The sequence below is a fragment of the Octopus bimaculoides genome, chromosome 17, assembly GCF_001194135.2.
Source record: "Octopus bimaculoides isolate UCB-OBI-ISO-001 chromosome 17, ASM119413v2, whole genome shotgun sequence".
NCBI lineage: Eukaryota > Metazoa > Mollusca > Cephalopoda > Octopoda > Octopodidae > Octopus > Octopus bimaculoides.
The window spans coordinates 29,056,511-29,069,559 of record NC_068997.1 but is presented as its reverse complement, the minus strand read 5'-3'; the positions used below and the strand labels follow the sequence as shown (position 1 = coordinate 29,069,559).

The 13,049-nt window shown below is 34.3% G+C and overlaps 2 protein-coding genes and 1 long non-coding RNA gene across 4 annotated transcripts in view; 2 read left to right on the top strand and 1 right to left on the bottom strand.

The window, feature by feature from the left end:
• Positions 1 to 8,657, top strand: part of LOC106878395 (methyltransferase-like protein 17, mitochondrial) — a 14,534-nt gene extending 5,877 nt beyond the window's left edge. The window contains exons 6-14 of the mRNA XM_014927590.2: positions 19 to 113; positions 320 to 390; positions 830 to 937; positions 1,600 to 1,668; positions 3,393 to 3,434; positions 4,010 to 4,111; positions 5,189 to 5,252; positions 6,993 to 7,119; positions 8,411 to 8,657. Coding sequence (XP_014783076.1) covers positions 19 to 113; positions 320 to 390; positions 830 to 937; positions 1,600 to 1,668; positions 3,393 to 3,434; positions 4,010 to 4,111; positions 5,189 to 5,252; positions 6,993 to 7,119; positions 8,411 to 8,603 — 871 coding nt within the window. The 3' untranslated portion in view covers positions 8,604 to 8,657. The remainder of the gene's footprint in view (positions 1 to 18; positions 114 to 319; positions 391 to 829; positions 938 to 1,599; positions 1,669 to 3,392; positions 3,435 to 4,009; positions 4,112 to 5,188; positions 5,253 to 6,992; positions 7,120 to 8,410) is intronic.
• LOC128249721 (uncharacterized) lies at positions 6,908 to 12,437 on the bottom strand. 2 transcript variants are annotated; one of them, XR_008265831.1, is made up of 2 exons: positions 12,167 to 12,437; positions 6,908 to 8,523 (listed from the first exon to the last, which is right to left on the bottom strand). It is a non-coding gene; the product is annotated as an uncharacterized LOC128249721 (long non-coding RNA). The 2 variants fall into 2 exon arrangements; XR_008265832.1 differs by lacking the exon at positions 12,167 to 12,437 and adding an exon at positions 10,791 to 11,027.
• The window catches only part of LOC106878396 (metaxin-2), a 12,321-nt gene continuing 11,001 nt past the window's right edge, over positions 11,730 to 13,049 (top strand). Inside the window, exon 1 of the mRNA XM_014927591.2 lies at positions 11,730 to 11,860. Within this exon, the coding sequence (XP_014783077.1) occupies positions 11,818 to 11,860 (43 nt within the window). The 5' untranslated portion in view covers positions 11,730 to 11,817. The remainder of the gene's footprint in view (positions 11,861 to 13,049) is intronic.

Below are 13,049 nucleotides of genomic sequence, written 5' to 3'. Positions count from 1 at the left end.
TATATTTTATTATTAAAGGGCCTGCAATAAGATATGGAATAACAATATTTTTGAATATTTTGCCCATGATGTTTCTGCTGATATGAATATCCTATGTCGATTGTTACTACAAGGTAAGCAATCAGAAAATGATAGTTTTACATAACCCTATTTCAGAGTTGTACCTGTTTAATATGACTTAATTTGCAATTATGTTGAAGGTGAAACAACTGTATCATTGAAAAGCAATTATTAGCCGTATGTAAGCGAGCAGATTGTAAATGGATGTTCAAAGGAAATAATTATTTGATTTAACTTAGAATTTTGTTTTGTTTTTTAGATGGTGAAGAACAAAAAGAAATGCATGTATCAGGAGTGTATTTAAGACAGTTTATGCCTTCTCAGAGAGAGGTATGTAGTTTTAAATTCTTATATGATGGCTTTGTTTGTTTGTTTGTTTGTCTATATTTATTCCTAATTCATGATAAAAGAGTACACAATTTTTTTTTTACTTCACGTCTTCATCTCTCAGTTTGTGTTTGTGTATGAATGGCATTCAGCTTGCCCTATACTTAGAGCTTTGTCTCCTCGCATTGGAATTAATTCTTTATCTCAAGAAATGCTAAACTATCTCCATTTCTTATGCTATTGTTGTTATATTAACAGTTTTATGATTGACAATTGGTCTATACTCTGAAACTGGCACTTGAAACTAATGAAATACTTTTACCATTTGGTGTTCGGAAGGGCATCCAGCTGGGGCTAAGCAACAATAAAACTACTCTGCATGTTAGCTTCCGTTCATATATTTCTTTCTTTCTGGATTCATAAATATTTTTTTTATTTACAGAAATTGTACAATTTAGTAGTCTGCTCCTATTCCTTATTTGAGCTGGAATCAAGGCAAGCTCGACTGAAAGTAATCCACAATCTTTGGGATTTAACAGAAGATTTCTTGGTTTGTATTAAAATATCTCTAAAATATTTGTTCCTCTATTTAATTATCTTTCATTCTAGAAGTTTCTATTTTATTTTAATATAATCTTCCTTTTTTTATACACTTACACACATCAGTAATAAGCATATATTTATATGAGTGTGGCTGATGCCAGTGCCACCTGACTGAGACCTGTGCTGCTGGCATGTAAAAAGCACCATTCGAGCATGGCTGATGCCAGTGCCACCTAACTGGCACCTGTGCTGGTGGCACATAGAAAGCACTATTTATGTGTGGCCGAAGCCAGTGCTGGCTGACTAGCACCTGTGCCGTGGCGCATAAAAACCACCTACTATACTCTAGGAGTGGTTGGCGTTAGGAAGGGCATCCAGCCATAGAAACCTTGCCAAATCAGATTAGAGCCTGGTGCAACTCCCCAGCTTGCTAGTTCTCAGTCAAACCGTCCAGCCCATGCCATCATGGAAAGCAGACATTAAATATCAATGACGATGATGATGATTATATAGTGAAATACTATTCAATTTTACTATTGAACAGGTACAGGCATGGCTTTGTAGTTAAGAAGTTTGCTTCCCAACCACATAATTTTGTGTTCAGTCCCAGTTACTATCATCCAAGTGAATCTGCTCAGAATAGTTTCAATGTATTATTGTATATTTCAGATAGTTATTGAAAATGGAACAAATTCCGGTTTTCAGTTGATATCTGAAGTCAGAGACACCATCTTAAAGGTTGAGAAACTTTTTATTTCCTTTACATTGAAATTTAAATGAAATTTCATTCAAGTTTTTTTCCTTTTTAAACAATCATCTTTAACCCTTTCATTACTGTATTTTGAGTGTGGTTTTTTATTTTTTATTTAGTTTTTTTTTTAGAGTTGCTACTTTATATGCAGTATAAAAAGAAGAAACGAGAAGTTAAGAACCAGCTATGGTTACACGAGTCATAATTCAAGAGATATAGATATTGTATTATGCTGTAGTGACGGAATCATTAAAAGATATAGTTGGGCGTTTTGTTAAGACACAAGGTTGGCACTAATTTGCTACCGAAGCCTTAAACTTGCCTTCTTCAACCTAACTGAAACAGATGAGTCAGTGTTTCTTTTCCAAAGCTGCTCTATTCCTGGAATCATGGAAACATATTGTAATAAGGATTTCTAATTTTGGCACAATGCCATCAATTTTAGGGGAAGCAGCAAGTCAATTACATTGACCCAGTACTCAACTGCTACTTACTTTACTGACCCCAAGTGCCAGCCCAGTCAAACCGTCCAACCCATGCCAGCATGGACAACAGATGTTAAATGATGATGATAGGATGAAAAGCAAAGTCAACTGTGGTGGAATTTGAACTCGGAAAGTAATGAGCTGAGAGAAATATTGTCAAGCATTTTCCCTAAAGTGCAAACGAGAGAAAAGTTATTTTGAAAAGGAGTTAGGTTCGAAAATTGACCTGAATGGTCATGGATGTTGGATGTTGGATGAAATGTCTTATGATATGCAGTTTTATCTCTACATTCTACCAGATAATGTTGTTAAATGCATCTTTCTACAATTGCATTTGGTTATTGTGCAGACATTATCCAATTATTTTAAAGCTAAGTCTGTTCAATGTTTCAAGTGTTTAGACACCAGTTTGGTCAAACTTGTAAGATGAAGTAACCAAGAAGAAATGGTGCTTTTAAAAGTAACATTATTTATTCTTGTAGATATATTATTGATTAAACTTTGTGATAGTAGAAAGATTTGAATGCATAATTATGTGGTCAGCAGTCCAACATCTTTAGCAGGCATGTGTTATAATTTGCCTTAAGATCTAAACATTATGAATAAGGAAATGTACTTGCATAGCAAGTGACTTGATCTGAGATTGTGTGCTGAAGCAAAAACAATTGCAGCATGGAAGGTGTTTATAAACCATTTAAAAACACAAAAAAACCGATTCACTTCAACATTTAAATTTATTTTGTCAAAATATTTTCATTGCTTTGAGACCGCGACCTATTCACTGACAAAATTCCACGCTGCATTGGAAATATTCCAATTGCTTGGCTTAGATTTCCAGCTGGAGTAGGCATTTTGTTAATTTAAACTACATTAATATTTTTGATATTGATGTAGATGTAATGTCAACAACTTCTTGGTTCTCCTTCATTAACTTATAATGTACATTTATTAAAAATTTAAAAAAAAGACATGAACATGTGGCATTGATAAGCTGCAACAACAGTGAAATACGTATGTTATTCTTGGAGCAATTTTGTTTTGCCTTGTTCTGAAGTATGTTGTGTTTTTTAATGCAATACGTCTATAAAGGGATTTTTCCCAGAAGAAAGCCGCAGCATCTGACTTTACAACTACATTTACATTATGTATTTTACATTGATTGTTTTTACTGTAGAACTGCTTCTGTTGCATAATTCAAGAAGTATATACATGTTTTTTCTCTTTAGAAAAACTCTGAAACATCAGATGAGGCTACAGTATTCTCTCCTGTAAGTATAACCTTGTGGCCTTAATGTTTTTCAGTTGTTGTTAGTTTATTATTTAGCGCTGACATATGTAATGTGTTCTTTTCCATTCTTGTGAACAATAACTAAATTAGTTAATTATATTTCTTATTTATTCATATTGTTTTCAATTAATCATGGATTATCTCATAACTTTACAATTTTGATGACATGATTGTATATTTTTAGAAGGACATTGTAGAGTAGGTGTGAGAGGCCAGAACTGGCTGTTTTGAACATAAAACAAGTAGAAAATGTTGGTCAGATATGACAAGTTTAAATGCTAAAGGGTTAAACTATTGTTTATTTATACTCTGTATTAAATGCTTATTATTATAATTTCTACTCAGAATTGCAATCTCCAGAAAATCCTCAGCTCACATTTTCCTTCCATGCATCACCTTATAGAAGTTTCTGGTGAACATCAACTTTATCAATCTCACTAGTCAGGAGAGGTTGAATAGTTGCATTGCCTCTTCTCTGATTAAATGTTTTCTTTCTCTGTTTTACTTATGAAACATTTAGATAACATTTTCTGTCATGATATTTCTTTTATCTAGTGCCCTCATGATCTGCCTTGCCCAATGATTAAAGAAAATAAAGAAAGTAAAAAAATCCCTTGTAATTTTCAAGTTACATTCAAGCACTTTGATTTTGTTGTGGTAAGCATCAATTTGGATGTTTTCAATTCTTTTTTATTATTTCAAATATTCAGTTTTTGTTTAGCCTCAGGCCAGCACAGATTGAGTGGACCAATGATGAAATGTATTCCGGTCACAACCTCAGTGTTTCTAGGGCTATTTTATCCACTGTCCTGGAATATGATTTGAGGGAGACTTAGCTACTATTTCTTGCATGTAGAGTAATTACTTTATTGATTCCTCATCTATTTCATTGTTCTGATTATTCTTCCTATACTAATAACCTTTATAATCTGGCCTTACATGTTGTATCCTTACTCTGAGGTTTTGATAATATAATGGACAACTTTGAAATATTTAATAGTAATTTCTAAATTTGCTGGTGCTACTTTATTCTCAGTCAAAACCCTCCGTTGTGTTTACCTCTCTACATCTTATTTTCTATTATTACCAAAATCAAAATTCGTTATTAGCACCAGAAGCAGTATTAGCTCAAAATAGCATTATGTATATCTTACTTAATATACTGTTGAAAGCTGCAGAATGGCAGTATTTGTCCTGAGAAAGCATCTTGTATAGATGTGTAGTGCTAAAAGGCAGATGAAAAGCATCCAGCACTGGTGATGGAACTATCAAATCTGAGATTTCTTCATCTTTGCATACCATCGGCAGGAAGTATCCACTAGCTACCTCATGCTTAGATAAAGTTAGCTTTGACTGATATAGAAAAACAGTGATTAACAAATTACTTGTGTTGCAAATAACTGGCAGCATTTTCCAACAAGATTCTTTGCTTTCGATAGTCTTCTACAATCCTCTTGGACTCCCACTAAAACATGTTGCTCTTCAAATTTCCTTACATTTTAAAAAGAATAAGAACAACAAAACCAATTTCTTCTAAATTTCTTCTAATTTCTTCCAATTTCTTCTTCTAATTTCCAGTCAGGGACAAAATTAGATTTTAAGTAATAAAGTGTCCATGTTTGCAATTTCTGAACCAAGATTAGTCTTTTGCTTTACAAGATTTCTGTTTTGTATTTAAAACTGTTAAATATTTCTATTGTTAATTAATATAGTTTTTGTGTTAATATTATTCAGAAAAACAAGAAAATCAATGAAAGATTTTGCTATATAATTTTACAGAAAGGCAAAAGGAAAGATGGTAAGCATTTTAAAATCATTTTGAATAATATGAAATGAACTGAGATTGTCATCCAATCAAAAGAATGATAAATTAATTATTTATATTTGTTCGTAGATCTTGATTGCATTTCTCTTCCTTTTTCTCAAACAATCCCTCAGCCTGAACTTCTACACACAGTTACACTCTTACAGATAAACATGGTGCTATAATTCTTCATTCATGGAGTTGAAACATGAGCAGTAAATAAGAATTTCATGTGGAGAATTGAATTTTATTCCTTCGTTACCAGCAGATGCAGTTATAATGAAAACATGCCAACCCAGACATTGAAACCTTAATCATATCATTTTAATTGTTTAATAACAACAATTACATAGATGAGATTACTGGCGGTCACATTACAATTATTCCATTATTATAAAGTTTACCCCCTTCCTATTCAAATGTGATGCCTATTTATTTGCTTTGTTTTGAACTGATCATGCATTGTCTTGTAGTTTTGAGATTTCAATGATGTGATTGGTTGTTTTTAAAATGACATTGCAAGGTAGGTGTGAGTGGCCAGATCTGGCTAGTTTGAAGATAAAACAGGTAGAATATTTTGGTCAGATATGACCAGTTTAAATGCTAAAGGATTAAAGTAATACTTTAAGCTTGTGGTCTGTAGTGCCAAAGATTCCTACAACTCCACACCGAGAACTTGATTGGAAGTAAGAAGGAATGGAATCAGTGCTATTGTACAGGACTGGTTAATTGTGGCTGAATCATATGGCCAAAGGTTTTGGAATAAATATAACTAACAGAGCTTGATGGCTACACTTGGCGTGTGTGTTAATGTGCTTACATGTGTTTTGTGTACATTTATATTATGGTCCTGTAGTTGGAAATACAGTCTGGTGGATTTCATCCTATTCTAGCTGTCTTTACAAGGAAATTTAGGCTTCAAAGTTTAATTCAGTGGAACAATGATTTGGTTACAGTGTCGTGAACTGGAACTCTTTATGCTGTTTGGTAAACTGGACTATTGTTAGATGTCTTTCACCAGGACAAAATTTGGTAATAGGTGGGGGTGAAACAAACAGCATTTTAACTGGTTTAACTAATCTCTCAGTCATATGTATGTTCCGTTTATCTTTTACTTGTTTCAGTCATTAGACTGCGACCATGCTGGGGCACCGCCTTGAAGGATTTTTAGTTGAACGAATTGACCCCTATACTTTTGTTTATAAGCCTGTGCTTATTCTGTTGGTCTCTTGCTGAACCACTAAGTTGTGGGGATGTAAACAAACCAATACTGGTTATAAAGTGGTGGTGGGGGGACAAGCACAGATGCAAAGGCACACACACACACACACAATGAGATTCTTTCAGTTTCTGTCTACCAAATCCACTCCTAAAGTTTTGGTTAGCTCAAGGCTATAGTAGAAGACACTTGCCCAAGGTGCCACGCAGTGGAACTGAACTCAGAACCATGTGGTTGGGAAGCAAGCCATGCCTCTGCCTATGTGTACAACATATACACACAAATATGAATAACAAAGTAAAGTATTTATATGTATTTGTGAACATGTGAGGTATATATGCATTTATTAGTGTATGTATAGGGATATATATAAATATATCTGTATGTGCGTGCACCTAATCAAATGTGGACACATAAACAGACATTCATATGTGCTCAGAAAAAAAGAGAATTTATTAGCTTACTTGAGGTAATTTTTCTAATTAATTCAGGTTCTATTTTTGTTGTTCTTCAAGTTTTAGGTACCAACTGGCCTCGAGTTCTACAGACCCCTCGTAAACATTCAAAACATATACATTTAAAAACTTGTTGTCCAAATGGAGAAATTGAACATTCTTTCCTTACAGTGAAGAAACATGGAAAGTAAGTCATTGATTTAATATATGTGTTTGTCTCTCACAACCAAATATGACTTGGTATCAGTATGTACAGTGTGTTTCACTAATGTTTTTTTAAACACCCATGTAGTTGTGGGCACAAATACCTACCTTCATTGGGGCTGGTTGGAGAGCAGAGAGATTTCAGTTGAATGATTTCACAGTCATCATTTAAAGTGGTAAAAATTATATTCATCTATTAGTTTAGGAAGTCCTCAACTGAAGTCTCTTTTTCATGATGTTCCTAGATAAAATGGCAAGCTGGCAGAATCGTTAGTTGGACAAAATGCTTACTGGCATTTTGCTTCTTTTTACATTCTGAGTTCAAATGCTGCTGAGATCCACTTTGCCTTTCATCCTTTCAGGGTCCCCTAAATTTTGCTGGCATTGTGCTTGAAATTTGAAATGGTTATTTTGTTCCAAGATATCTGAAATCATTATGTTGCCATTGACAACAGTGAATGACAACAGAATCAGTTAGACAAAATGCCTGTTGTTCTGTCCCTTTAGTTCAATCATTCCAAGAATGAACTTGGATTTTATTTTTTGGAATAATCAAGTTGATTATATTGAAGGGACCATGTCTCCTAAAATGTGTGGCTATGTGCCAAGTTTTGGAATTATTCATATTGTGCCATTGTAAAATTTTGCCCATCTTGATTATATTTGTTCAAATTCTGAAATTTCAATAAATTCTGAAGAGTTGAACAATTTTCACTCAACACATCTAAAACTTTGGTGTTGGAACAATTTATTAGTTTTGCAGATAAAAGCAATTTTATTACTGCTCTGAGTTCCATGTTTCAAGATTCCTGTCTATTTTATTGTTATGAATTACAGAACAGGATGGTATGAACAAAAAACATAAGCCTTGTGATTGTTTTCAAAAGCGTAATACACCAAAATGACATGTTCTTATTAGTATATCTTTTAAGGTGGTGAACTGGCAGAATCATTAGCACTCTGGGTGAAATTCTTAGAAGCATTTCATTTGTCTTTACATTCTCAGTTCAAATTCTGCCAAGGTCACCTTTGCTTTTCATCTTTTCAGGTTCAATAAAATAAGTACCAGTTGCATGCTGAGGTTGATGTAATCCCTCGAAATTGCTGGCCTTTTACCAAAATTTAGAACCAATATGACATAACATTATTAATTTCTTCAATGATCGTTAAGGTGTCTGTACACCTGTAATTTTCTTTTTTTTTTTTTTTTTTACACAATCTTATTTTAAACTTCTTTTTCTTATGCTTTAATAATAAAATTCTTTTACTTTCAGGGAAGCTTATAAATGTGCATCTTGTTGTAAATGGGGTGATTTGCTTCCAGTGGCAACACGAGAAAATCCACAGACTGCATCAGACACCACAAAATCCAAACAAAAGACAGAACCTGATACAGAAATAGAGGATAATTTGAGTGAAAATCACAAAACAGATCTTAATCAGGAAACAAAACAAATTATCTCTTAGTTTAAATTATTTTAAAATTTGTAAATTTTTCTATTAAACCAAATAATTCTCATGCTTTCTGTTTTATTTCATTCTTTGAAATCATCCTTTTGATAATTAACTTTGGTCTTATTCCTTGAATGTATTCTTGTAATATTTGAGACATTGTTTGCTTCTCATCCTTACTGCCCCAGCTGTTTCTGCACACACATTTTAAGATCCACTCATTCTTTCAGTTCACTTTTATTCTATCACTGATGTAAGTTATATTGCACATCCAACATCTTTGTTTCACTCATTGGACTGTGGCCTGGCTGGAGCACTGCCTCAAAGGGTTTAGTTGGACAAATCAACCCCATGACTTGCTTTAAATCTGTTATTTATTCTGTTGGTCTCCTTTTACTGTCAGAGTCTTAGAAGAAATCAGTCTAACACAGTCATGTCAAGTAAATCTGTAATCATAAGGTAATAAGGACATAAATAAATAAAATCAAATTAACAAGTCACTGTATCCAACAGAAAGTATCCTTTTGCCATTCGGTGTTGTCAGACAACCTGTTACATATCTCTTCTGCTCTATACTGGGTGGAATTTTTGAGACCGATGAAGCAAGACATCCAGTTGTAGCATAGGGTACTGTGAAAGCTATGCAGAAATTTTTGTTACGGAAACTCTGCTGGGTGGTTGGCGTTGGGAAGGACATCCAGCTGTAAAAATCATGCCAAAACAGTCACAGAAGTCTGGTGCAGGCTTCAGCCTGGCTGGCTCCTGTCAAACCATACCACCCATGCCAGTATGGAAGGCAGATATCAAACGATGGTGATAATGATGATGAAAAACAGTTCGTCCCAAAGAATAAGACTGGATGCATAGCAATTGGACGAAGCAGGTTCAGGAGTGTTTTAGGCTAATAGTAGAGCTTGGATTCAACAATTGATTGGATAATAGCAGAAAGGTTGATGAATCAAGGATGAGAGTCTTCCTTTGGGATCGCTACATCCAGTTCCTCTCAGGAGAGGGACTGCTTAGTGAAGGTCAAAGCAGATTCTTGTCACATTGTCTGAAATAGGTGCTGTAATGCTGCATTCAGTGTTGTCAACTTGAAGTGCAAAGACAGTCCAAGGGACGACCTTTTTGAGGTCAGTAGAGGAGAATATAACATTATTGACAGTGAGGAGCAAACTTGATGACTTATAAGATAAGTAGGCTGAAGGGGAGGTGGAGGGGATACAACTAAGGCAAACTTCCATCATGGGGTCTTCACCATTGCATACTTTCCATGCTGAATTAAATGTAAGACTGTTTCTTAAAAGATATAAATCAAGTTTAGAATCAAAGACGATTTTTAGGAACAAATAAGAAAGTTTGTTGCTGTTATGCATCACCAATATTCCTAAGAATAACAAATTTTGTATCTTTGCTGAGATAGTTATTAGAGTGCAAGAGCCAGTTAATGGTATTCATAAGGTGGTGAGTTGGCAGAATCGTTAGTAGGCTAAGCAAAATGCTAAATAGCATTTGTTCATCTTTATGTTGTGAGTTCAAATTCTGCCAGGGTCCATTTTGCTGTTCATCTTTTCAGGGTTGATAAAATAAGTACCAGTTGCACACTGGGGTCGATGTGACCAGTGTACCCTCTTCCCTGAAACTGCTGGCCTTGTGCCGAAAGTTGGAACCAATTAATGGTACTCATCATCATCATCGTTTAACGTCTGCTTTCCATGCTAGCATGGGTTGGACGATTTGACTGAGGACTGGTGAAACCGGATGGCAACACCAGGCTCCAATCTAATTTGGCAGTTTCTACAGCTGGATGCCCTTCCTAACGCCAACCACTCAGAGAGTGTAGTGGGTGCTTTTACGTGTCACCCTGAAGAGTAATTACTTTTGAGGGAAAATAAAACTCATGAAGTACTCTGCTATGTTTTTGTGCGTATTAACCTGGCTTTATCCACCTTTGGTCAGAGACCATATAGTTTATACATAAGTTGTTGAGCAGAGTTTCAGCACTTGGTAGGATCACCACTAATACAAGCGTTGTCAAGGTACTAAACTCTCAAAGGCCAAAGTGAAAGGTTTGGGACTGAGTGTGGATCTCTTTGTCAAACCCATGATTGGAAAACCTAATTTAGAATGACAGATGAAATGGTTACAAATAACAATTCCAGATTATTGACGTCCAGTATTCTATAATTTTTGAAAATTTACCTCCAATTTCCTTAATAATCCATTGCATCTACAGCTTCTGACCAAAATTACTCTTATTTGTAAATATATATAATTTCAATAGAGAATTCAAAAGACTCGCTCCTTTCCTTCAATGTAATTAAAAAGGCTTGGCAGAATCAACCAAGTTTAAAGGTAAAGAAATCATAGAAACGAATCAATAAACTTGGTCTTCTACATCTTGTTTAAAAAGGAGAAAGCGGCAAGGGTGTCTTGAAGTTAAAAGACGTTTCAAGAATTCTTACAAAGTTACCTCCCTTGAAGAACGCAATCCTAAAAGATTGATCGACAAATTAAAGAATATTTTGAAAATTATTAAATAGTTTTGTTTGTTACAAAACAAAAATATATACGGCGCTTTCTATACTCCAAAGATGATCTATAAATCTTCGGCTTTCATTTTAAAATGAATGTTACCGTTTTCGCAAATACGTTCATTTTAAAATCTAAATGCGTCTTTCATAAATGAAATTATTTCCCGTTCAAATATCGAGTTGTCGAAATGCGAAATTAATTTCGCCTCATAACAAAACTGATGGATATGATATATTTGATAGTATTATAGAAGCATTTCATTTGCATTCGTCAACCTTAGGAAAACAAATTTCTGTATGGTTCCAAATATTTCTGGATTTATAAACTCATCCTCGGTGTGTTCTTAACTAAAAGAAACAACTTTGAGAAAATTGAAGGAAGATGTCTTAGTTTTTCTTTTTTTTTAATTGGAGGAAACTTCTCTCGATAAAGGTACAACTTGGACACAAAATACAGGTTATAAATCGACATTATGTAACCAAAGAAATGAAACCTCAAAGTCTAACTCAATCGCTGTAGAAATTATATTTAAACTTGCAGAAAAAGTAATAAGAATGTAATAAAAAAAAAAAGAACCCAACACAAATTATAACATTAAACTGTTCGGTAAAATACAAAAGCGGATAATTATTTGCCTTTACACCGTTAAGTTTCTCGTACGAAATTCACTTCCTGCGGTTGAGTTCATCTCGTCATGTCTTCGTTGGTTGTGGAGGTTGTCCAGGCCGAAATTGGAGGTGAGTGTTTTTATATAACAAGGATTTATTGAAGTTATACATTGATTAATTTAATCAATTGGATTACGGTTTGTGTGTTTATTGTTCCTGCTGTTTTAGAGGTGAATACTAGGTCAACGTTTCTCCTCTGACGCTATTTTTAGTTCTCACGACATGCCAACGCAGTGGAACCTCTCAAGCTACTCAGCCCCTACATGGTCGCTCGCCCTAGTAGAGATGGTAGCCAATACGGTAATCTTCCAGTTTCGAGAGGTAAAAGAAATAAATAAAAATATTCAATTCAAGGGAAATAACTGAACGACTTACCAGTATTATCCGTACTACTTTTTCTCTAAAACAGCATGCGACGGAATTTTTTTTTATAGAAGTTTAGGGTTAGGGTTAGATGTTGTGCAGCCGGTCTTCCACGAGGCATTTTCAATGTCTCATAAGAAACTATGATATTCAATCACGTGTGTGATTTATATATAAACAGTTAACGTCAATCAAATCACGTGATTTATTTATAAACAAAGTAGTACGGATAATACTGGTAAGACGTTCAGTTATTTCCCTTGTATTTTATTTACTTTTTTAACCTCTCGAAACTGGAAGATTACCGCCAATACCTTCTCCTCAACCTCAAAGATGGTTATAACTGAATGCCCGTGAACGTAGGTTTGCTGAATTCGGATTAAACAATTTTTTATTTTTGCATTTTAATTAGCGGGTATTCTTGGATACTGGTCAATCCCTTATCAACCCATTTCCTTTTTTTTTTCAAATATTACTAGGATGACGAAAGATATTCAAATAGCGTGTTATATAAGTCAATTTAAACGTCAGTGCCTTTTTGTTTAATTACCGTTGTTTTACAAGTTGCGACAGAAACACCACATCTATATATATAAAAATGAGAATGTGTGTCTGTCTGTCTGTCTGTGTGAATCCCTAAAACTCGAGAACTACGCAACCAATTTCATTCAAATTTTACAGATGCCTTACTTAGGGTTCCAGTTGTGTTTTAGTAAAAAAAAATTTTAACTTCTTGCAGAGTTCGAGCCCACAGTAACATAATATCTCCTCCACTATTTAAGTATTACGTGTCAAAAGTGAAACAAAAACACTCATGTCAAATACTTTCACTTTAAAAATGAAACTATTCTACTAACTGAAACAATCACATTTCGATACTGTAATGACAGATACT